Source organism: Pholcus phalangioides, unplaced genomic scaffold (assembly GCF_987345545.1).
Source record: "Pholcus phalangioides strain wild (caught in Gottingen) unplaced genomic scaffold, Ppha-v1.0 ptg000005l_1, whole genome shotgun sequence".
Taxonomy (NCBI): domain Eukaryota; kingdom Metazoa; phylum Arthropoda; class Arachnida; order Araneae; family Pholcidae; genus Pholcus; species Pholcus phalangioides.
Window position 1 is genome coordinate 3,747,400 of NW_028301598.1, and position 26,085 is coordinate 3,773,484.

The 26,085-nt window shown below is 36.7% G+C and overlaps 1 protein-coding gene across 1 annotated transcript in view; it reads left to right on the forward strand.

Moving 5' to 3' along the window:
- LOC149085747 (neprilysin-1-like) overlaps positions 1–26,085 on the forward strand; it is a 107,622-nt gene that overhangs the window by 5,934 nt on the left and 75,603 nt on the right. Inside the window, exons 2-4 of the mRNA XM_089232142.1 lie at positions 19,168–19,286; positions 20,835–20,903; positions 21,044–21,190. Coding sequence (XP_089088268.1) covers positions 19,168–19,286; positions 20,835–20,903; positions 21,044–21,190 — 335 coding nt within the window. The remainder of the gene's footprint in view (positions 1–19,167; positions 19,287–20,834; positions 20,904–21,043; positions 21,191–26,085) is intronic.

The following is a 26,085-nucleotide window of genomic DNA, read 5'->3' on the forward strand; positions in this document are numbered from 1 at the left end:
GTAGCTAGCTATAATACCCGGCGTTGCCCGGGGTTTTCTTCACGTGATATCTCCCTCTCTTTTTCTTGAGGGACATACAAACCGTGTCCAAGTTAACCAATATGGCGACCTGTGCGATTCATGAAATAAACAAATCTAGATTTACACAGAAACGTAGAAATGAATATATATTTTTCTTTTTTTAAGGGGCTCTAGGTATTTCGATCCCCCCCCCCCCTGAACTTCAAGTTATCCATCTGTCTGTTCCAGCTTCCAAAAATGATTAGTTAAAGCTGTGGAATTTTTTCGATGCACTTTTCATGGGCTCATAACTAATTTTAAAATATCCTAACCCCTGAATTTATGCAAATAAATATCAAAAGACAGAATACGGAGACATTAATTTTTATGCTTGAGAAGATATAAATAAAAAGTTAAAATCAATGATATTGCACGAATATCCAACCCAAAAAAGTAGGTCCGGCTAATTACTTCATATTTAATTTTCTGGGCTTCGTATATCTCTAAGAGAACTGAATATTTCAAAAATCTAGAATTTAATGCAATTTTTTAAATTATTGATGGGGCGGAAAACCCCACCAAATTTCCGCATTTCTACAGTAAAATCGACAATTTTAGCACTGATTTCTATGAGGATCACCCTTTTCCTGACTCTCAAAGCGATGCTGATGATGATTATGACGTCTATTCAAAAAGCCTCATTACTGAGAGTATATTGAAAATGTGGCAAACCATTATAAAGGCGTAAACTATCATACATATACTAACAGGATTAAAGAAGTGACAAACCGTTGTAAAGGCATATACACGTCTGAAACGCATTGCTAGGGAACCACGGTAACCAAAGTAAACGTTCGGAAAGAACGTTTGTTGAGGCCCAAAAACCATTGTTGTCGGACAGTTTTTCGCCCGTTTGGGGCATTTGCCCTGGGCTGACGAAATTTTAAAGTAGCCTATCGTTCAAGTCGGGTTCCATTTGGTATATATGCAAAATTTGGCGACGATCGATCTAAAATTGTAGATTTGTATAGAGAACATACACACACACACAGACAGAAAATCAATTTTATATATATAGAAGATTGTCGAACATCATAAAATGCTCTTCGAAATAGATGTCACGATTTGAACGGGTCTCCTTTCCAAACCGAAAAAAAATTAGAAGAAAAAAATATTCATATTTCGGTTTTAAAAAAAATCTATCCAAAGAAAATACCTTTTAATGCTATTTTAACAAATTCCTGTTAATTTAAATGCTTTTTCAAAGGTGATAACTCGAAATTTCTTGGGAAGAGAACATTTTGTGCCCCCCCCCCCAAAATGTTGATCCTGCGTACGCCCCCTGGCCTTTTTCCCAGAAAAGGAAAGACATTTTTTCAAAATTATAAAGAGCATTTTTGCGAAGTTGCAAAGTTACAAAGTAACCTTATTGAACATTGTTCAAAGGCTTTAATTCGTTTTGCAAAAGTATCTTGGTTATAGCCTTACCATCCGAAATCACGTTCTGGAAGACCTCGATATACGACTTCACACGATGATTGGGTTGATAAAAAGTATGGTGTCTACCCAGGTGATGTTTGTTTATGGAATCGCTTGGCCTTCTGTTTTGAATATATCGCTAGATACGGTTTTAAGAAGAATTAAAAAACTGGTTTTATGGTTTCATATGGAAAATTGTCCGTCAACTAGCCCTCTCAAAGCACCACGTTCAAACCACACTTCAACACACATTTCGACAGGTTAGAGCATAATTTCCCAACCTTTTTTGTCCCATCGCCCCCTTCTTCAGAATGTTCTTTCTCCCATCGCCCCCAACGCAATCTAACCCATAAACCCCGTTCACATGTTGCAAATATTGCTGTAGCAATGGGAGTTCTAGCACCCGCTTGACGACTTTTTGCCTTCGTAAGGGAAGAAATGGAGAGAAGTCATTGGTGAAAATTCTCGAAGCGGGTTTTAAACCGCTTTTTCTATTTACCATGTGAACGGAGCTTATAGAATCCTATGTTATACTCGTAGCTTCTGCTGCCGCCCCCCCCACCCCGGAGCATCCCATCACCCCCCCCCGGGGGGGGGGGTTAACATCCACGTTGGGAATCTGGGTTAGAGCATAGTTTCCCAACCTTTTTTGTCCCATCGCCTCCCAACGCAATCTAACTCATAGGATCCTATGCCATCGCACCCACGTTTGGGAATCACTGGGTTAGAGTGATCTTGAAACCACGTAGCTTATGGAGACGAATATGGATCAGTGTTATTTTCGGTGACGAGAAGAAATGCAACTCCCGATACATATACAATCAACCCTCGGTTTACGAACACTCAAAATGGACTAAATCCCGAGGAAATATTTCACAAGCCTTGGATGACGAATTTTTTTTTCGCCAGAAGAGTTTGTTTGAGAATAGATTTCGGAATAAAGTTCGGACAAAGAAGAAAGAAAAATATTGAAACTCTCCTTATAGCGGGAGTTACTCGCTGTTGTAGACAAAGAAATTGACTCTTGTCTACAACAGTGAGTAACTCCCGCTATAAGGAGTTTCAATATTTTTCTTTCTTCTTTGTTTCTGGTACTGATGGAGGAACTTCATATAGTTCCGAAACGCGTATAGCCGTGTTCGTTTTGGAATTTTGGGTACACGCAAACGTCGATTTTTCAATCGTATTTCTCTCTCTTGTTCTAATTGAGTTTTTTAGGACAGGGTATCCATGTGAAACTTTAGATTATTTTATTTTATGGTACACTGTATTTTCATTCTCAAAACTGGAAACGGGATGATTTTTGAACACATTTCGAGCATTTTTTTTAAAATTGAAACCATTTCTCTACGACGAACGCTAGATGAAATAAAGGCCGAGTTGAAGACTTACAGGACACCCTGTATATTATTTTACCGGCTGGAATCAATAAGTCAAGAACAATTCAATTTTTAACCTTTTCCTCAAATTTTCAAAAATGCTAAAGAAAATCAATCTTTTTTTTAGTTCCGTTTTTGAATTTATTTAAAAAAATGCCAATTATAAACATTAAAAGTAGCCGAAAAAAAGGAATTAAACAATAAGTAAAAGAGTTCATAAAAAATTAAATAATATGATAATTAATGTAATTGATTACAAAAAATAGCGAATAGAAAACTAATTATTAGAGCCCGGATAACATGCTCTAAAAAAGTAACAAAATATGCACCAAAAACTCTGGAATATGCGCTAGAAATAAAGATAAATTCTCATTTAAATATGTCAAGATATGCCATGAAATCAGAAATATGCGTGAAAAATGAAAACAAACCCATCTAATAATACCACCGAAGTATTTCACTAAAAATGAAAAATATACGAAAAAATGGAGAGAAAAAATGAGTTCGATAGTTGAGACCGAAAAAAATTCATAAATTCTCAGATTTGTATTTAAAATACCGAAATATGCATGAAATAAAAAATATGCCTTAAAATACATTGTAGGTATATTGAAAAATATACGTAAAATGAAAAATATGCACTTAAAAATCATGAGGTTTCCCTAAAAAAGGAAAATATGCGCAATATATGAAAACAAAAATGCGCATTTAAAAATGCAGAAATATGATCTGAAAATGAAAAATATGCATGAAAAAAAACTAATGTACCGTAAGAGGAGAGAAAAATATGCAGTATAAAGTACGCTTATTAAAAAATTTTGAGTAAGTGCTTGATTTTATGCATTTACATGCACTTACTGTAAAAAGCACTAAAATATGTAGTTGCATATGTACTTATGCATTTGCATATAATCCGGGCTCTACTAATTGCAATTGAAAACTAACTGACAATTATCCAAGGGGGTGTGGTGCGGGAAGGTAAGTCGTATTGCACTCGGGGTGCGGGATGGAAAAGAAGTTAAGAACCACTGATTTAGACCCACAATCCCCTACAAAGTTTAGTTCTTTCAATGGAAATTTTCTTGTTTCATGTCTTTCAAAAGAATGAAAAATTTATTAGTTATTGAAAACTTTTTCTCAGCACAATATATCAAGGAAATTGATATTTCCTGGATATTGCAAACCGGGCAAGCATGCTACTATCTAGTACACCAGTGGCTCTCAACCTTTGGAAGCCCACGGCCCGGTTGGTTTCGTTTTTTTTTTTGAGTGGAAGGCCAATCATACACACGACTAAATGTGAAATGAATGGGTAAAAATGAAACGGTGAACTACTCACGGTCTGGTTTGACTGACGTCATGGCCCGTCGGTTGACAAAAACTGATCTACACCACTGAAGACATGACCCTGCCTTCCTTAGACGATGCGTAATTTTGAGCCTGATGCTTAGGACACTCTCGAAAAAAGAATAATAAAAAAATTGATGATAATTAAAATCATTAATGGAAGAATTAATTAATATTTTATTAATCAGATAGAAGAAAAAATTTTATAATAACAATTCATAAATAAAATTCTCTCTATATTGAGTAATCAAAACACTGAACTCTATGACTTCCAGGAATAATGATGATGAAAAATATCGCAATTATTGGTTTTGGCAATAAAAATGACAATTTTTCGATATTATGTTGTTTTTGTACATTATTTGGTTCATTATTTCGTCATTCATTCATTATTTTGTTATTAATTTTGTTAATGAATACAGGAATTCATTAGAATTCTGTTTAATATTAGCATTGGGCATTGATTTCTCCTGAAATTTATAAAAAAAAATGATTTTTCTCGTTTGCATTTACTCATTAAATTTCTTTTATTCTACTAAATATTTTATTTCATTTTTTTTTTCAGAAATTTTGTATGTTTGTAATTTTGGAAGAAAAAAATTATTTCCAATTAAGGAATTCTTTCGTAACAGAAATTAGGGACAAATATCTGTTTTTATGTCAATTTATTATTATTATTATTATTGCACATTTATATTTTATTTTTTTTATTATCATCATATTCTCTTATTTTTCGTAATGTAGATAAAGGGTAAATAAAGCATATATCCCATTGAAAACATTTCATGTAGAAAATGAAGCCAAGTCTCGAAATTCTTTACCCGTTAAAAAGTTGTGATATCTGATGTAGAGCCAAGTCAAATGCTGTTATTAACTGTGACACTTTGATTCACAAATCACTCCCAAGCTACACACCTTCAGTTGAAGAACATTTTGGGACTTGGCAATTACGCAGCACATATTACACCTTACCGTGTTATGTAAAATTAAGTCTCTCAACGCTGTATATAAATGCAGATATCCTAACATAAACCTTATTTGATGGAATTTGATTAATGGCGTGAATAATAAAACTTAACCACGGCCGACACATTCTCGTGTGCCTGGGATTTCTGATGATCGGTGAGTGAGTGCGTGTCAGTGTCAAAATAACGAAACTTTGAGTTCAAATTTTCAAGAACTGCAAATGACAAAAAAGTGAAATTCAGAGGTTTGAGATTGAATTTGTATAATACTCTAGATATGACAAGTTTCAAATACAAATACAAATACAAAAACAACGCCACAACCGGCAAAACGCCCAACGAGGTGGCGGAGAAAAAGATGCCCATAAAAATATGGATGTCATATATTTCAAAAATACAGCAACCCAATCAAAAATGCAAATAACAAAAATTATAAACAATATATACACAAGATAAAATGTTATACAATGCCCATAAAGAGTACTTATGGTTGTCTTATTCTAAGTATGGATAGCCTCTCGATTTACCCCAACATGCCCATCGTATTTCCCTCCGAACGCGCCAATCGTGTTACAATTTACTACCTCCGGGGGTAAGCCACTCCGCCCGTTAACAACCCCATTAGAGAAAAATTCCCTGTGACACCACAATCCTGCATTGTCCCTCACCAATCTATACCGGTGTCCCCCGTAAAAGCAGTCGATTGGCGGTGTACTAAAAGTTCATGGTCCATCCTATCCATCCCATTGAAAATTTTGAACACTTCGATCATATCTCCTCGACACCTGCGTTCATCCAATGTAAACATATTCAAAAAATGAAGTCTCTCTTCATAACCCAAGCCCTGTGTGCCAATAAGGACACGCGTAGCTCTTCCCTGCACCCCTTCAACCAAGTCCATGTTACTCTGTAGGTATGGTCTCCAAAACCCTACAGCATACTCCAGTCCAGGAAGAACTAAGCCTCCAAAAAGCGGAAGAATGACTTTAGGAGAACGCGAAGAGACTTTTTTGAAAATGAGACCAAGCATTCTATTCGATTTTTTGACCACCGCTGAACAATGTTCAGAAAACCTAATCCTTCAAGCCTCTGAGCAACTTTAATACGGAGATACGAGGGTCTCAAAAGTACCCAAGTTGCTTCCAGAAAAGGATGTTGCGGCCGGGCTTGTTTTGCTCGACTTGGCACTATCGTGGCCCACATATTGAATTTTTTTTTTCTCATTTTTTCAGAAATACGGTATTGTATTTTTCCGCAAATTCTTAGAAAGGATTAAAAAAAAAAAATTAAAATTCGGAATGTTTTTTGATTTTGAATTTTTTTATTTTTCAGCAATATTTAGAAATTTTATTTTTATAATTTGTAAATTTTTTAAATTTTTAGATTTTTTAAATCTTTAAATGGAAAATTAAGAAATAAAAACGAAATCTGAAATTTTTTTTAAATTAATATTTTTGATTTTTTTCAAATTTGTAATTGTTACATATTTTTTGATTCTGGATTTAAAAATTTTTCAATTTTCTTTTTTTTTTGGGAGAAATTTTCATTTTTTTGCTATTTCAAAAAAAATTTGAAATTTTATCATAGGAAATTTAATGGTCTTAAAATGTTAATATCTCTATTATTTTGAAAAAATCTTAATTTTCTTATTTTAAATTTTATTTCCTAACGCATATTGGTGGGATCAGACACGTATGCCGTGGCGGGGAAGGGGGGGGGAAGCGCATAGGGGTGCCTCCCCCCCCCCAACGACGATGGAAAATTAATTTTTTTATGCAAAAAAAAATATTTTTAAAAAAATTACAATTTCGGAAGAAAATACCTTTATATATATGCTATTATAATCAATTTCTGTTAATTTCAATGCTATTTGGAGAACTCCAAAATTTCTTTCTAAGAAATTCATTGCGACCCACCCTCTAAACCAGTGGTTCTCAAGCTTTGCAAGCTCGCGGCCCGGTTGAGTATTTTTTTTTTTCCAGTGGAAGGCCCGGGCATAAGCACGACTAATGGGAAATGAATGGGGAAAAATTAAACGATGAATCACTCACAGAATATCAGGGCCCAGTATCGGGCCGCGGCCCAGCGGTTGAGAAACACTGCTCTAAACAATATGTGATAAACCCTAGGCCCGCGGACCAAATGTGACCCTCGGGGTTATCTGATGTGGCCTGCCCCCTTAAACCTAATTTTGTAAAAACTACCTAAGGGGAACATTTACATATCGCTTAAGTGACCCGTGGCACAATTCCACAGCATTTAAGCGGCCCGTGGCATTTTTTCAGATAATTCAAGTAGGCCGTGTTAAAAAATTGAGGACATAGGAATGATCCTGGAATGTGAGTATTATTAGACTGCAAGAAAAGATTTTTTGAAGTTAAAATCTTCGTTTCTTTGTTAAAATCTTCGTTACATTTCTCTGTTAAAATCTTCGTTTCTTTTTCATTGTCTAAAATTCATCGTTTCTTTTTCATTGTTTAAAATTCGTCGTTTCTTTTTCATTGTTTAAAATTCATCGTTTCTTTTTCATTGTTTAAAATTCATCGTTTCTTTTTCATTGTCTAAAATTCATCGTTTCTTTTTCATTGTTTAAAATTCATCGTTTCTTTTTCATTGTTTAAAATTCATCGTTTCGTTTTCATTGTTTAAAATTCATCGTTTCTGGATCATTATTTGAAATACATCGTTTCGGGATCATTGTTTGCAATCTACCGTTTCGGGATCATTGTCTGCAATCTACCGTTTCGGGATCATTGTTTGCAATCTACCGTTTCGGGATCATTGTTTGCAATCTACCGTTTCTTGTTCATTTGTTAAATCTTCGTTGCTTTTTATTGTTCAAAATCAATCATTCTGGATCATTGTTCAAAATACATCTCTTCGGGATCGATCATCGTTTAAAATCAGTTTTGGGATCATTGTTCAAAATACATTGTTTCGGGTTCATTGTTTAAAATACACTGTTTCGGATTCATTGTTTAAAATCCATAGTGTCTTCTTCATTTTTTGTAATCTCCGTTTCTTCTTTACAGTTTGAAATCCATCGTTTCGGGATCATTGTTTAAAATCTATCGTTTCTCGTTCATTTTTTTGTTTGTTTCTCATTTTTTAAAAAGCCATCGGTTCTATACGATCATCTTTCGAACCCATCTCTTGTAGGTGATTGCTTAAGATTCAATGTTTCTGTATCATTTGTTCGAAATTCACAACTGAAGCTTCTTTGAAATTACCCCCCCCCCCCCCTCCCCAATATACAGTCGATCCCACTTACAACGTTTTCCGGCATTGCACGACTTATTTTCGTAGTCCCAACTCATTTAATTCCCATTAATATTTCCCGTTTAAAGCGACAATTAACGTGAAAAACGTAATTTTAAACATATTTAAGAATGTCTTACCGTCGTTTGGTTAGCTGATTGGTTTCTATATCTAATCAAAGCAGATAATGTATTGAGATTTCCTCTAAGAATGAACCAGCAACTATTAAGGGGACAAGGAACGTTCAAAAAATGAAAATTTCTTATTACTGTATATTTCTTGCTAAAAATGCTATAATGACACAGGGTGATCAGCGAATAAGCCCTTATTTCAAAATTAAATATCTCTAAAACAAAGATCAATAGAATTATGCGGTAAACGGTACGTTTATTAGCAAAACTGTAAGAATGTTGTACAGAACTTTCGAAAATTTTTTTTTTTTTTAATTTTTTAAAATTTAAAAAAAACAAAACAAAACTGGAAATTTTGGGGTTCCGAAAATCCTCATTTGTGTGAAGAGAAACCACTGCATTCGCCTAAAGTTACTGCATGGGCTGCGGTATGCGCCAGAGGCATTATAGGCCCCTTCTTCGTGCGAGAAACGATTACTACTGAACGTTATGTTATAATTTTGGAACAATTTGTCAGCACACATGGCGCATACCGCAGCCCATGCAGTAACTTTAGGCGAATGCAGTGGTTTCTCTTCACACAAATGAGGATTTTCGGAACCACAAAATCTCCAGTTTTTTTTTTTTAATTTTAAAAAATTAAAAAAAAACTAAATTTTCGAAATTTCTGTACAACATTCTTACAGTTTTGCTAATAAACGCACCGTTTACCGCATAATTCTAATGATCTTTGTTGTAGAGATATTTAATTTTGAAATAAGGGCTTATTCGCTGATCACCGTGTATATATTTCAGCAGCAATATAATAACAATTTCAGGTCTCTCATTTAAAAAAATATGTGTTTCAACAAGCTTGGTGTCTTATTTAGACACCAAAAGGCGCCAAACTGGAACGGTCATTTTTTGTCTCTCTGCGTTTCAAATTTCATTGGAAAGCATCAATTTCTCTTCTTTTTTTTTACCCTGTAGGCATATAACAATGATTTGTTGAATTCATTTTATATTATGAGAAACTATTGATGAAGAAAAAAATATAAACCTGTTTCTGTAGCGTAAATTGCAAATTTTTCATCATTTTCAATTTTTTTGCCAAAACTATCATGAAAATAAAATCAAGATCTGAAACTGTTATTATATCGATATCGAAATGTCGTTAAAGCATTTTTAGCAAGAAATATACAGTAATAAGAGAAATTTTCATTTGAACGTCCCTTGTCCCCCTTAAAAGTTAACCGATGTTGTGTACATGCTTCCTATTTATTAACAGGTCTGTAGCATCCCAAATAATTTCAATGAACTGTTCCTAGCCTGCAAGAGCAATGCTCTGAACATTAGAGGAAAAAATATTCTAAAAGGGGCGTATGTGGCCACATTTCAAGCAGTTTAGAGCCTTTTATTTGAGACGCTGCGTCTGCAGATTTCCCAAAAAAGTGCAATAAATTCCCACGTAAGTGTTCAGTTTAAAATGTGCATAACCGGCTCAATGCGTCTGTTCGTATCTGTCAACCTAAAGTTTATGGTTTTTGCGTTGATAATACGCATGAAAAACTAGTTCACCGACACGTTTTCACAATTTCACAATCTGCAAAAACTGCGCGGATTTGATACAGCAAAACCTCTCTTTTGTAGACACCGGTTGGACAAAAAAAAAAATTCATCCGCAAAAGAGGGGTGACCGTTAATTAGGAATTCCAAATGCATACTTTTATTATACACGGGGAAATTATTATGTGGCCGTTAAAGAGGGGTCATCTGAGGGGTGTCCTTTAAGAGGAGTTTTACTGTATTTAGTTATGATGTCCAAAGATTTGGGGTTCGAGTCGAAGTAAAAATGTGAAATAATTGAAATTGTGCGTCGCATAAATTCTATAAATATTTATAGTTGAAAATTCTAGAATTGAATCGTGACCGGAGTCAAACGTTTCGTAAATGTGAAAGTCATGTAAGTGTGAGACTTATAAATGGGATCTCACTGCGTCGCGGATTGCTCACACACAAGTGGAATTTAAAGACATTTACGCACAACCGAGCCCCTCTTGGCCCTTCTTATTTTTTTTTCTACCCCTTCCCCTTTCTTTCCATTATTGCCTTCCAAAAGTTATGAACCAAAACGACTTTTGGAGGTAGCTTGTCACCCAACGAAACATCAGATTTTTAAGATGAATGTAAATCTCACCGTATTAAAAGTCAACAAAACAGATAAAAACAGCAAACAAATTAAAACAGGCATTTTCTGCATATTAATGCCGAGGTGAACTCGGAAAGAAATTATAAATAATCAGATTTCAAATAAATACAAATACTGTACAACGCCACAACAGGCAAAATGCCCAACGAGATGGCTGAGAAAAAGATGCCCATAGCAAATATGGATGTCATATTAGAAATGCTATTACAAAAACTAGAAACAATATATATATACGCATGATAATAAAAAAATATATACAGTAAAACCTCTCTTTTGCGGACACCGACGGGACAAAAAAAAAAATTCGTCCGTAAAAGAGGGATGAGCTATAATCAGGGGTTTGAAATTCATACTTTTATGATACGAGGGGAAATTTTTATTTATCCGTAAAAGAGGGGTGATCGCATCTGAGGGGTGTCCGTTAAGATGGGTTTTACCGTATAGAAATGATAAGAAAATGATCGGTTTGCTATTTCTGATGGGTTTGAAATTCTGATAATGAATCGTTACATATTCACAAATTATTTGAGAACCCATTTTTTTTCGAAATAAACAGTTTTGTCACTGCGTGCATCTGGAACGAATGGTTCAAACAAATATACAGAAATTTCTCACACTTATAATAATTATAATAATATAATTATAATAATTTTTAATTCGGATTAGGGGAGTAACAACATCAACCTTTATTCTTGATATACGCATTATAATTGTAAATAATGGGAAAGGTAAAATTTTCAACTTTGTCTCTCAATTTGTGTGACTACTTCCTCATTACGACTTTTATCTGCATGAAGAGAATAAACGCAATAAAACTACTTGCTACCATTTTTGGCGATTTTTATCATTTACTAAAATTATGTAAATAATCATCGTTTATGTCATTTTTTACCTGTAAATAATCGGTAGCGGTTTTTTTCTTTGTTGAAAACCATCCTCGAAATTACGACAAACTAGGCTCATTTGGCAACAGCTTCAACCTGATGCCAAACCAGAAATGAAAAGTTTTCACTCGAATCGTTAAGACCATTCTAGAAAGATGCTTGTGCTTATATATATATATATATATATGTGGCGCCACTTTTCCAGAACTTTGGAGTTGAAAAATTGTATCGAAAGACAAGGTCTGATCTGCTGATCGCTCTCGCTATTTTTAGGTCATGTTCCGCCAAGATATCTGTTTGTAATAGCTGTTCTGTGTATAAATCTGTGACGTCTTGCATTCTGTTTCATCCTCTACTTATTTCAAGGGCTCGTGAGAAAAACTATCCGGAACGCGTAATTACAGTCCCTACATTCTTAATAACACAAGTGGCATTAGCATGCCGGTGAATGGTTACTACGAGCAAGAAAACATCACACGAGGGGCAGAGCTTTTGGCGAAATGGAATTTCGAAGCTCATTAACGAAAAATGAAACGGACGGAAAATGTTGTCCGCTAACGGGGAGTGTCCGTGGAAATGGGAGGTTCCACTGTTTATACAATTTGTGAACATTATACAGCCCAGAGGGATAGAAAAAAATTTTCACAGCTCAAAATATCAAGAAAACTTATATTTTATGGATATTGTGCCGAGGTGAACTCGGAAAGAAAAGTCATCTGGTCTACGCCGGGACTCGAATCCAGGCGCTCTTGCAAGGCAAGCATGCTGCCATCTACACCACTGGAGACACGACCCTGACGACCCAGCCTTCCTTATTTCACACACTATGGCGTGAGGCGCTGAAGTAGAAGCATTTAGTAGTCTCTCTTAACTTTAGCAAATGGCCCGCAAGTGGGACGATAGAGAGAGATAGACGGTTTTTTTCCCATTGCGTGAAATGAAAAAGGCGGTCATGTCTCCAGTGGTGTAGCATGCTTGCTCGATTTGCAAGAGCGCCTTGATTCGAGTCCCGGTGGAGACAAGATTACTTCTTTCCGAGTTCACCTCGGCACAATATCCAGAAAATATGTTTCCTTGATGATGATACTGTTACAAAAATTATGTAAATAGTGATTATTTATCATTTGTTATGCCATCTTTCACTTGTAAATAATCGGTGGCGCATATCTCAGTAAATCTCGACAAATTAACAATAAACTTGGCACGCTTGGTGACAGCTCCGATTCGGCAATATATGATGCCAAAGGAGAAATGTAAAGATGTTCCGAAAAGATGGTAGAACAATCTCGAAGCTCCTCCTGTTCTTATAAAGTGGCGCTGCTTTTGCGGAACTAGTCCAGTTGTTAAAATGGTAGGGAAGTTGTTGGTATCGGGAAGACAAAACCTTATCTGTAGCTCACTTTCGCTATTTGTAGGTCTCGTTCCATCGAATCGCTGCTTGTAATTGCCTTACGTGCGTGTATGCTGCGTGTATTTGCCTTATTCGTTGGTGTCTTCTAAAAACTCTTCTATGTAAATACGTGTTAATAGTTGTTCCGTGCAATAAATCTGTGACGTCCTGCATTTTTTCCTCCGCTCATTTCAAGGATTTGTTAGAGACATTATCCGGAACAATACAGTACGTTCGTATAGTGAAAAGGCTCACTGTATCAGGCCGTCAAACCAAAAGATACCCAGGCTAAAGATAACCTTTACAATCATAGAAGACACCACCAAACAAAGCAATCCATGATCTTCAGCTGCGACGCGTTATTTAAAAATCCTCGTATTTACAAGAAATTTTGTACATTTCTTATTTGTGATTACAAAATTGTACCTGCGTACTCCTTTAGGACTAAGTAGACAGCCTTCAACTTTTTTTAGTTGAAATTCCAACTTTAAAGGGTAGTGTGCCGTAAAGGGTTAGACACTTCACCATTTCAATTTTTATTTACTGCTACCACATCTTCAAAATCCAACTCAGAGACAGGCTCTTTCCTTTCTTTCCATCTGATATCCAATCTCGGTATCTCTTTGAAAGTTAGTTGGATATTTATTTTAATTTACATATGTTCGATGACGATTGATTGATTACTATTTCGTTCGCGTAGTAAAGAGCCCAGTTATTTGGCTGGTTGTTCTTTCTATGACTCTTGATCTACCAGACACGACGATATACATACTTCATCCACACACAAAAATAAACATAAACCTTGGCTTCTTCTTCCCGCCTGATTATTATTTATTATTCTTGCTTCCGTTCCAACGACAAGCGTTTGTTTCTTTTAACTTTTTTCTACTTCAACTTGTCAACGTTTCTTTTCGCACGAGAATAAATGATTTACATAAATATATATTTCCGCGATTGCGGCGTCCAAAATCACGATGTCCCTGGAATATCCAAGCCACGAGATGTGTGATAAGCGCTTTATTCTTTTATTGTTATTATTATTATTACAACAACGATAAACCCCGAATTGTGCTTATGCACCGTCTTCTTGGGATAGTTATCGTTCAAAACAAACACGGCTCGAATGCAATTTATTTATTAATTTTTTTTTCTCCTTCCGCTATAATTTACTGTGATTCTGTGATGTTACAACTTTGCCAACGTGAAGTTATTGGATTGTTGGCGTCATAAAGATGGCCTTTATAGCAATATCCGTTGAATCACAGAGAGATGCAGTAATTTGTTGGAATATTCTCTGATACGGTGGCTATCGGATTGCATGGATGTATTTGTTGCTATAAGAAATTCTGGGTATTTTTCTTGATCGGCTGAAAAAAAATCTTAATCAGGTTTAACCCTTTAAGCGGTTTTTAAAATTTCCCTGATCCGCATTATAATTGCCACAGCGGAAATCACTAAACCCTCTGAAGAATGCTACTTTTTTTTCCGGAAGATTGGAAGATTACTTTCTTCCGATATAATATATATTTCAGAAATCGATATATAATATTCCCCTCCAACTCAAAGAATAATACAAAAAAATAAAGAGAAATACTCTATCTTTTTCAATTATTTATACTGTACGTATGCAGTAAAACCCCCTCTTAACGGTCACCCCTGTTTTACGGCCAAATAAAAATATCCTGGTGAAAAGCCTATTTAAATTTTGTATTTCGAACCCCTGCTTAACGGTTACCCTCAGATACAGCCACGGGCACTATTTTCGTCATTCGTTGCGTTGGACTAAAACCCCTGTAAGTAAGCCAATCTTTGCACAATTTCGGTTCAAATTATGCTCACTAGATAGTAGCACAAATTCTAATATTTCATCTTTTGTGTGGCTACTTTTCAGTGAAACTTTTGCTTGGATTTTTGTTTATGTTTGACAACTCTGATGCCAGTTTGCTGGTTGAGCTCGTACATTTTTCCTGATTTCACGCAGTTTAATTTGTTTTTGTTTATTGTTTTAATTTTTTACATAAATACAAGATGAAACAAAAAAATCAGTCAAGGGGTCTAGAAACCCATACTGGATGATACATTGCAAGTTTATAATGAATAATAAGGAACACAGTATTTGGCTTTTACTAGTGCAAATCCTCGCTTTCTACCATTAAGAGCAGGGCCGCAACTCCGGTGTCCGGGGCACCAGACCCGCCTGCACCCCCTAGTTGCGGCCCTGATTAAGAGAAAAGATCCCGAAGAGGAAAAAAATGAGGTCATCGAATACAGTGAGAGAGAGGGAAAAAAACGCAAATGAGAGTTCATGTTCTTGCAAATGAACACAATGTCGCGCGATATGAACACAAATATGATCAATTTTGAAGCAAAAGAAATATTGGCAAGAAAAATTGCGAAAAAACGCAAAGCAAGCTAGGAAAAATAAATTTTCGCAGACAAAAGAACTTGTTGCAGTTGCGTAGAATTGATTTGTTTCAACAAAAAATCAAGAATTTACATGTTTCTGACCCGATTCTGCAAGAAGATCGAGAAACAGTAGAAGAACGCGGACTCCAACTTCAAATGGTTGGTTGGATCGTTTTCGTGTGTGTTACGAAATTATATTTAAGAGATTGTGCGTTGAATATGCTGGTGTCAGTGATGAAGTGTGCGAAGAATGGAGCGAAAAATTGCCGAAAATTATCGGGAGATATTCAGTCAATGATATATACCAGGGGTGACCAATAGCTAGCCCGCGGACCGCATGCAGCAAATGTTAGAAGGGGGTTGGAATACTCAGAAAACCCAAACCAAATATCGATTGATCAGTTTTTCCAAAAGATGTGAAAATTCAGCGCATAAACTTTTATAATTTTAATTTTGTATCTGTTCAATAATCATGTACTTTCACTATTTAAACGCTTCTTTTATTTGTCGGAATTTCACAATCATTTGTAAACAAAGAACCATTTCAAACCATGTAGTCAAGCTTTGGACAAAAGCCGACTCCCCCCCACTGGCAGTTCATATGACAGGTTGGGGGGAGGGACATATTTTCAAACAAAGCCCTCTATACAGAGCTATCTGGGGCTCTGCATTGCCGCAGAAAGAGAACTTTAAGGACGCGAGATATCTCGTAATTGCCGAAATAAAAAACACAGATAGGCGAGATGTCTCGTTATTGCCGGTGTAAGGGTCAAGATATCCAACAACCTTCTTTAGCACTTTGGTACTGGAGTGAGACTTTTATTATATTTTTTAATAGAAAGTGTCTCAAAATGGTGAAAACGATGAATTCAAAAAATGATTCAGAATCGCTATGAATTAAAAAAAGATTATGAAACGATGAAATTTAGGAATTAATGATTTAGGAACGCAAATTAAAAAAAAAATGATTGAGAAGCGATGAAATTAAGGAATTAATGATTTAGGAACGCAAATTAAAAAAAAAAGTGATTGAGAAGCGATGAATTGAAAAAAATGACTGAAAAGCGATGAATTTCAAAAATTATTCAGAAAAACGATGAATTTCAAAAATTATTCAGAAAAACGATGAATTTCAAAAATTATTCAGGAAAACGGTGAATTTCAAAAATTATTCAGAAAAACGATGAATTTCAAAAATTATTCAGGAAAACGACGAATTTCAAAAATTATTCAGGAAAACGATGAATTCAAAAAAATTATTCAGAAAAAAACGATGAATTCAAAAAAATTATTCCGAAAAACGACGAATTCAAAAAAATGATTGAGAAGCGATGAATTTCAAAAATTATTCAGAAAAACGATGAATTTCAAAAATTATTCAGGAAAACGACGAATTTCAAAAATTATTCAGGAAAACGATGAATTTCAAAAATTATTCAGGAAAACGATGAATTCAAAAAAATTATTCCGAAAAAAACGATGAATTCAAAAAAATTATTCCGAAAAACGACGAATTCAAAAAAATGATTGAGAAGCGATGAATTTCAAAAATTATTCAGAAACGTTTAATTTAAAAAGGACAGGCAGTGTCGGACACTACCGCAGTTATTTTCGTGAAAACGTTAATCGTGAGAGAGAGAGAGTAAAATGTGAAATTAAATTTTTTTCGTGCTTATACTGTGATAAGGATCATTAGTGTTTTAGGAATTTTTAATGTAATCCAGAGGATCGTCAGATGCCGACGTCTGAGTTCTCTGAGCGCACTTACGTTTCCTATAGGTTGATGCCTTGAACACTTGTCCGCAAATTACTGGCGAACCAATGATTCTAGAGCCATATTTCTAATTTGAAAATTATTCAACTATTTTCTGTACCTGCTCAACAAACGAGTGGCTTTAACTAATTTTGGAGTATGTACTTACTTAATTCCGTAGAAAAAACCAGTCCTTCTCTATAACGTCACCGCATGAGATATGCAACTATCGCAATAATACGAAAATACAATATTTTGTCTAAAGGAATGTTCAAGTATTATGTCAACGGAATTTTAGACATTTTTGACGCCCCCCTTGTCAGCAAAATTTCGTCAGCTCTGCCCTACCTCCTAACGCATATTGGTATCAGAGACGTAAGACGTACGGAGGGGGAGCGGGGGGGGGGGGGTCCACGAGCCTACTATGTCCCCCCCCCTCGACGATCAAAACAATATTTAAAGAGCGAATTATGAAATTTCGGAAGAAAATTACCTTTATACACCATGTTGATATAATCAATTTCTGAAAAATATCAAGGCTAAGAACTCAAAACTTCTCTTCAAGAAATTCATTGCGACTCATCCTCTAAGACAGATATGCTAAATTCATGGCCCGCGGTTCAAATGTAACCCTCGGGAGTTATCTAATGTGGCCCGCCATCTCAAATTTTGTAAAAATTAACTAAGCGGCACATTTACAGATCGCAGGATTCCAGATCATTCAAGCGGTCCGTGGTACATTTTCAGATCACTCAAGTAGGCCCGTGGCTCATTCACAGATCATTTGAGTGACGCGCGGCGCAGTTCCAGAGCACTTAAGTGGCCTGTGACACATTTCTAGAGCATTTAAGCGGCCCGGACGCATTTGCAGATCACTTGGATCCGCGAAACATTTAGAGATCACATTTAGAGATCACCCAAACGTTGACACAGAAACGATAGATTTAAACGATGATCCGGAAAAGAAGGATTTAAACGATGACCGAGAAAACCATGCGTCCAAACGATGAATTTCAACAATGAAACAGAAACGATGAATTTCAACAATGAAACAGAAACGATGAATTTCAACAATGAAACAGAAACGATGAATTTCAACAATGAAACAGAAACGATGAATTTCAACAATGAAACAGAAACGATGAATTTCAACAATGAAACAGAAGCGATGAGTTTCAACAATGAAACAGAAACGATGAGTTTCAACAATAACACAGGAACAAGTCATTGGAACACTGATTCAGAAACGATGGGCTGTAAAAATTCACTTAGTCAGGGATTCTTGAATTATGGGCTACGCGCGACCCAAACCTGATTAGCAGCGGCTTCCGAGATGGGTCTTACAAATCTCGTACAGTCCTTATAAATGCACTTACTGCAACACTGGTTTCACTAATTTTGAAAAACAGTCTCATGGGTCACGGCTAAAAAAGGTTAAGAACCCCTGGTTTACATAAATTAAACCAAGTTTCGGTGCTCTAACCAGATATATGGAAGTGGATAACACCTACCAGTTGGTTATGGGTCTGTCCTTGGTTGACGAAAGTAGATCAAATCAAGCCGAATGTCGATTTTTACATGAGTAAAAAAAACCAAAAAACAACCCAAGTCTTCCAGCTTCCAAAACAACTCAAATGCATTTCCATCTAGTTTCGGGGAGTTTTTTCTTTGTTTCTAACAGCCCATAACCATTGCAGTTGCGACCCTGATTCGAATACGTTAGTTACTCTGGCTTTATCTACACATACTCTCGGTAAAAATTATTACATCTTAATTCGCTAAAAAGAAGTGGAGAAGTGGTTTGCACAAGCTGAATCAGCTGCGACAAGCGAGAACATCCCACGCGCGCTTCATAAAGATTTGAGACAAGCGACTTCTCCGCATAAAAGATGCATTTAGACCAATTTTGCGAGTCTTTGTTTTATGACACGGTACCGTAAGACCATATTAATTCCAATTTTTCTTTCCTCGCATCTTTTTTAAACAGGATGTGCAGCAAGTGGTGGCGCATGCGCACAAACCTGGAGAAGACTTTGGTTTCTCTGTCCGTGATTCTACTTCTCACATCAATGATAATCATTATTGTGGGTGTCGTCTCCCACGGAGGTGAGTACTCAATAAAATAATTAAATTATGTACAAAAATGAATCCCCCCCCCCCCACCTTGTCCGTACTGGCAACAAGTTAGCCAACAGTTTTCCCCTCGTGCATTGCCCATTTAGCCCACCAGCAAAGCGGCCCTTCCGGCGATCAAAGGGACTGGTGGGATAATCTGATCGTGTCTTTATAATTTGAAAGAATTACACAGGGTGTCCCAGAACTCTACCACCAAAATGAAAGGAATGATATAGTACACTTCAAGACAAACAATTTTCCCTGTGGAACCTATGATCGTAAATCACTTTTTTGTTTAGCGAGGACCTGAGTTCGAACCCCACCGGCACTACAGTGGTGGTCGGCTGAAGTTGGTTTTCTGTGGTTCCCAACTTCGAGTCATGAATGCGAGTCGATCTCCCCGTTGAAAAGTCTTGCCCACAGAGAGCAACAGGCCTTACAACGGTACAAATATCCAATCACTACACGTCACTCACAATTTGAAATGATGACAACTCTGAAAAATCAGACACAACACTAGATATGCACGCAGACTGTTCGGTACATTCACTCACATTTCCGGCACAACTCACTCGGCGGCGATAGGACCGAAGTTGTGCTCGGTTTGAAAGAAAGCGTTTTTAAACAGAATTTAAGTCACTGGCAACGAAAAAAAAAAGGGAGGGGCGGGAGAGAGCGCCTAAAATAACCCAGGAAGTGATAGGAAAAACACCCCCCCCCCTCCCCCCGCAAAACTCACATAATACCGTTTGAGCGATAAAAAGGGATGACATGTTTTTCTTCCGCGGTTGCCTGTGACTTTGAAGTAAGAAATTATGTCGCTCCTTATGATGCGAGCAAGGTTGGAATATTTTGGCGACTTTTTGAAGCAGAAAACATAATGGTGGGGGGAGGAGCGGGTGGGTCCGATAGCACACATGAAGACGAGCAATTTTTGCAATAGGATCCAGGATCGCAAATGACTTTTATTTTAAGCGCATGTTAACGTGCAGTTTATAAGCAATTGGCCCCCAAAAATAAGAAAATAAAAGGTCCCTTAAGTAAACTTTGGAATTAAAGGCGAAAAATATTGTCCCCACACTCAAAATCAGAAAAAAAAGAACAATTTGCCTCTGACTGAAGGAGAGAGAAGAAATGTTTCCCCCCTACCACACAGTGTATGAAATTTCCCTGTCGCTCCTCATTATGTCAGCAAGGTTGCCATATTTTGGCGAATCCTGGAGTTGGAGAGTGCACGTTTCTCCCCAATAAGTGCCCATGGATTCCATTGGGAAAACTTGTTTGTCTTGACGTGCTTTATAATCTTTCCAATTTTGGCGGTAGAGTTCTGGGAAACCGTGTATGAGTTCTATCCAAAGCACTGCTTCTTATCGTTGACTCCTGATGAAAGTTCGAGTAGGAGACACCATATCTTCTACAGATGAGACCTCATCACTCCATTGGCGATGTAAAGGATCGCCAAAATATCGCATAATTGTATCGTATATATCAAAGTATTTGTATATAAATCATATTGCATTCAAAATTCTACACTTGCAGACGATAGTCCACCGAATGCTGAAGAATCCAACCCGAGACTTTGTACTACAAAAGAATGTATTGGAACAGGTATGGCGTATACATATTTATCATGCCGCATGTACGGAAGCAAACTTCATCTAGTATAGCTTATACTAAATCTTTAGTTTCAAATAAATCATTGTAAACTTGAATATACGTAATCTAAATGAATTAATTGTACCTCTCAGCCGGATCCATGATGGCGATGGCAGACTTCGATGTCGATCCCTGCGATGATTTCTATGAATTCGCCTGCGGGACTTACGCCAGGACGAGAAAGAACTCTATATCAGTGAGGTACTCGGCGATAGAACTTATGAGGATAAAGCTTAGAAGTGAGTTCCACAATTTTTTATTATGATTGAGTACGTAAGTAAAGAATATTTGTTTATGGATGGTTTTTGGTGGTGAGAGATCTCTCACGCGGTTCTATTCTGATCTGATTCCTTGGACTACTGGTTGAGAAAAATTCTATTAGGGTTACATGATAGTGTGACTATTATGGCCATGCGAGTATCTGCGCAAATCAAACTTGGTACAGAAAAAGGGATTTTTGTGCATTTTAATAAGGACCTCTCCTTAGTCACCATGCTGACTTGATCCCAGCAGTAGCCAAACCAATAAAGCCTTACAGAGCCGCCCTTAGGGGTGTATGACCGATGCGCCCTCACCGGGTACACACTCGTACAATAAAATATAATAGAAAATAAAATATATTGATTTTATAGATATTTTAATGTGAAATTCTAATTTGATGGATGTCCAAAATTATGTTGTTGTTACTTAATTATAGACGAAAAAAAAGTTTTTTTGGCGTTTGTTGTTGGCGTTTGGGGAAGTCTCCCGCTGAACACTATTACTTTTCTTCTTTTTGCGTTTGCTGTCTGTGGAAAAAACATTTGCCGTCGAATGTGAAAGTCACTTGTTGAAGGCATTCATTCATTCATTCATTCATTCAAACCGACCACAACTCCGGTCTAACGCCATAAGTAATTTACTACCGATTGAGTTGTGCCGGAAGTATGAGTGTCCCCCCCCCCCAAATACCCCGGGCCACGAAAGCGACTGTATATCAAGTGTACATTACACAAAATACATTCAACTGCCTGACACCTGACCAGACACCGCCCAGCCCTCAAAGTCCAGCGGCCCGTCTAGCAGCTGCTCTACCGGCATGGCTTCAAGGGAACTGCCTCGCTACCGTTGCCTACAAGGAACAGCTTTTGCCTTTATTTAATTAGAGTCTACTTGTTGAAGGCAAAAATTTCTTTGCGTTTGTTGTCGGTGTTTGGGGACGTCACCTGCTGAACGCGCAATTTCTTTTCTTTTTTTGCTTTTGCTGTCAGCAAAAAAAAAAAAAAAATGCCGTCGAATGTGAAAGTCACTTGTTCAATGCATTAATTTCTTTGCGTTTGTTGTTGGTGTTTGAGGAAGTCACGTGCTGAACCTAGTTCCTTTTCTTTTTTTTGCGTTTGATATCGGGGAAAAGAAAATTGCCATCGAATGTGAAAGTCACCTGCTGAAGGCAAAAATTTATTTGCGTTTGATGAATTGCCTGGTCCGATACTTACTCACGCAAGTGACTGACCGACCCCTTCCACCTTAGGCCCCTTTCACACGGAGCGGATGCGGACGCGGGTCCGCATACCCTTTCAAACGAGCGCTGAAGATGCGGACGAATCGCCCGCATCTTTAGTTCGAAATTCGTGCATAAAAACTATTTTTTCGCAATTTTTGTAACTGTTTTTCTCCTTCACCCCTGATTCAGTGGCCATAGGCAGCCTAGAGGTATTCTTTGGTGGTTTAGTCTAGATCCACATAGAATATGGGAATAAAGATGTCTTAATTCCGATCCTCACAAGTAGTCGATAGGAGAAAATGTCTTCAAATATTTTCAAAACATTTTGAAAAAAAAAATCCGTCTTTCCGGAAAAATATGAAAGAAAAATTCCAAAAACATCCAAAACTAATATGTTCCTAAAAAAAAAATTCAGGAGATATCAAAGAATTTGCAAGTAGAAAAAAAGGGGAGGGGTGGGAACGTTCAAAATGTCTGTGCTTAGAAATATTCACATCATAATTCTGTCTTAGGCCGGGATTACAATATAAAAGTTTTATAAAAGTTAGTTTATAAAACTTGAAAAATGCAACCGATAGGCCGATCAGTTAAGTTCGCCCGAATGTAACAGATGTGTTTATTGGTTACATTTTTCAACTTTTTTAGTGTAATACCAGCCTTAGGCCGGGATTACACTATAAAAGTTTTGTGTGAAAACGTGAAAAATTCAACCAATATTATCTTATTGGTTGAATTTTTTGAATGCAAAATGTGTGTGTGTGTGTGCACCGGTTGCATTTTCTTGAATGCAACCGATGCGCCTATTGGTTGAATTTTTCAACTTTCATAAAAGTTCTTTTATAAAACTTTATAGTATAATCCCGGTCGGATTACACTATAAAAATTTTATAACAATTATTTAAAAAAAAGCAATTAATAAATTTATCGGTTGCATTTGCTCTAATGCAACCGATAAATTTATTAGTTGCTTTTTTCAAGTTTTATAAAATAACTTTCATAAACCTTTTATAGTGAAATCCCATCCTTAGATTAGTCATTTCTGAAATATAAAATTTCATTTTTTAAGTTTATAGACTGAATATTGGGTAAAATATACTTGTAGGTATCGGGGAACCACCAAAAATATTCAAGCGCTAGGGTCTTCAAACGTCTTAATCCGGCCCTCAGTGGATAACGTTGTTTATGAAAAGTATTTTTTTTTAAGTTTGAAAAAATTAAAAGATTAAAAATTTAAAAAAAATAATAAAAATTTAAAAAAATAATAAATATTTAAAATAATATTTCAAATATTTATAATTTTTTAAATAATTTTAAAAATTTAAAAAGAAAAAAATTAAAATTTTTAAATTAAATTTAAAAGTTATTAAAGTATTTAGTCAATTAAATATTCGTAATGAACAGAACGGCTTATAATTTTGGTCCCGTCAGTGGCCGTTGTTGACAGGTTTTATTGTATAAAATTGTGAAATATGGACAAAAGGCAGTTAAAGTTGCTATATCTCCATCTCAGAAGGAAACGAAGGGATAGACGTATGTAGGTACATTATATTTGATGAACAGAGACCCTCATATGGTGTTTTTAAGGGTATTTATGGCAAATAATTAAAAAAATTCCGTGCAAAATCACCTTCAAAAAGTAGCCAAAGATGCGGACGAATTCGCTCCGCATCCGCATCGTCTGAATAGCTCCGAATAAACCTATTTGTCAAAACTTCTATGTGCGGATGCGGAGCCCGCACTTAGGTTTTGACACATGCGGATGACGTCCGGACCCGCATGAACATTTCCTAGGTGCGGAGATTTTTCGGCTCGTGTGAAAGGCGCAGTATATTCCAATTGTTAAAACTTCTTCCGGACCCGCATCCGCTCCGTGTGAAAGGGCTCTTACATTCACTTTCTGCCATAGAAAGTCTTTAACAGACCTTTTTATTCCCGATTGCTTGAGATATAAGAATGATAATTTTCGTCCAGAGAGAGAGAGCGATGGTTATTTACCGAATAATACACTCATGTCCATAAATTAAGGATTAATCCAGCTTCGGCAAATAAAGGTTCAGAAACAAAACAAACGTTACTTATTCATAAAGCCCATTTATTAAACAAAAGATAAACAACAAAAACGGTGGTGTACGTATGATACCATTCATAAAAACTACGATTTTTGCTCCCTGGAGCAATTGCAAAAAATATCTCCTTTACAAAAACTTTCTATTACATGGTTTGTATGAAGGTTAATACATTGTATGTCTCCCGTGCGATGAAATACAGTCCGTACAACGCCTAGGCATGCTGAGTATCAAATTATCGATCTGATATTGGGGAAGATCACTCCACTCAGCAAGCAATGCTCTCCGAAGTTCCGGTACACATGTAGGAGGTAATTGACGGGCTGCAACTCGTCGGCCAAGCATGTCCCACACATGCTCTATCGGATTCAAGTCAGGTGAGAATGCTGGCCATTCCATACGGATTATATCCTCAGATTCAAGGCATTCGTTTACGATGTTTGCTCGGTGAGGACGGGCGTTGTCATCCATAAACACAAATTCTGCGCCCATGGCACCCCTAAACAAACGTACATGTTGTTCCAAAATGATATCTCGATAAATTTGGGCTTTCATGGTTCCGGTTTGAACATGCAGATCTGTTCTGGAACCCAGTATAATTCCACCCCAAACCAGCAATGCTGCACCACCGTAACGGTGTCGTTCAATGATGTTGTCTTGGTGGTAACGGGTACCTGGCCTTCTCCATATGAAAGTCCGACGTGAATCAGACTGCAAGCTAAACCTGGACTCGTTGGAAAACATAACACAAGCCCACTGTGACGATGTCCACATTGCATGTTCTCTACTCCAGGCTAATCGCTGCCGACAGTGAGTTGCCGTGAGCGGAACACATCTGACAGGCCTGTGAGCATATAGACCAATATCTGCCAAACGTCTGTACACGGTTTGCCTTGAAACTGTGGTACCCGTGGCTGCAGATAGCTGACGAGACAGGTCGGATGCTGTGCTCCGTCTGCTTCTTTTGGCAGTTACTGCCAAATACCGGTCTTCATTCGGCGTTGTAACTCGGGGGCGACCTGTACTGTAACGTCTACTGACATTTCCGTTATCTTGGAATCGTTGCCAAAGCTTAGAGATGACACTTTGGGCAGTTCCATGTTCCTCGGATACTTCCATCTGAGTACGCCCACATTCCAGGCGGCCGATAATTCTACCACGTAAAAAATCATCCACATGCGTGTGTCATAACTATTCGCTTATGGCACTGAGCGCCTTACAGAACTCTTGTGAACAATTTCACTTCTTTGCCACCATTCCTTATATCCCCCCCCCTTACACTCTCGTCATTGTGACGTACTATCGGCATCATCTGGTGGCTTCCTGAAATTTGCATATCATTCTTACAGATGTGTGTGATAATTCTACAGGTGAAATTTTTACTTTAGATTTCGATTTCCGTGTGATTCTGAATTATCCTTAATTTATGGACATGAGTGTATAATGTAAGAAATATTTATCGATGATTTCGAAGGAGGAAAATCGTTAACATTACACTTTTGGAAAATTGTCTTTTCGCTGTTACGTCTTATTTTCGAAGACTTCAAGAAATCGGACCAATCTAGGTGACAACATAGACTGACAG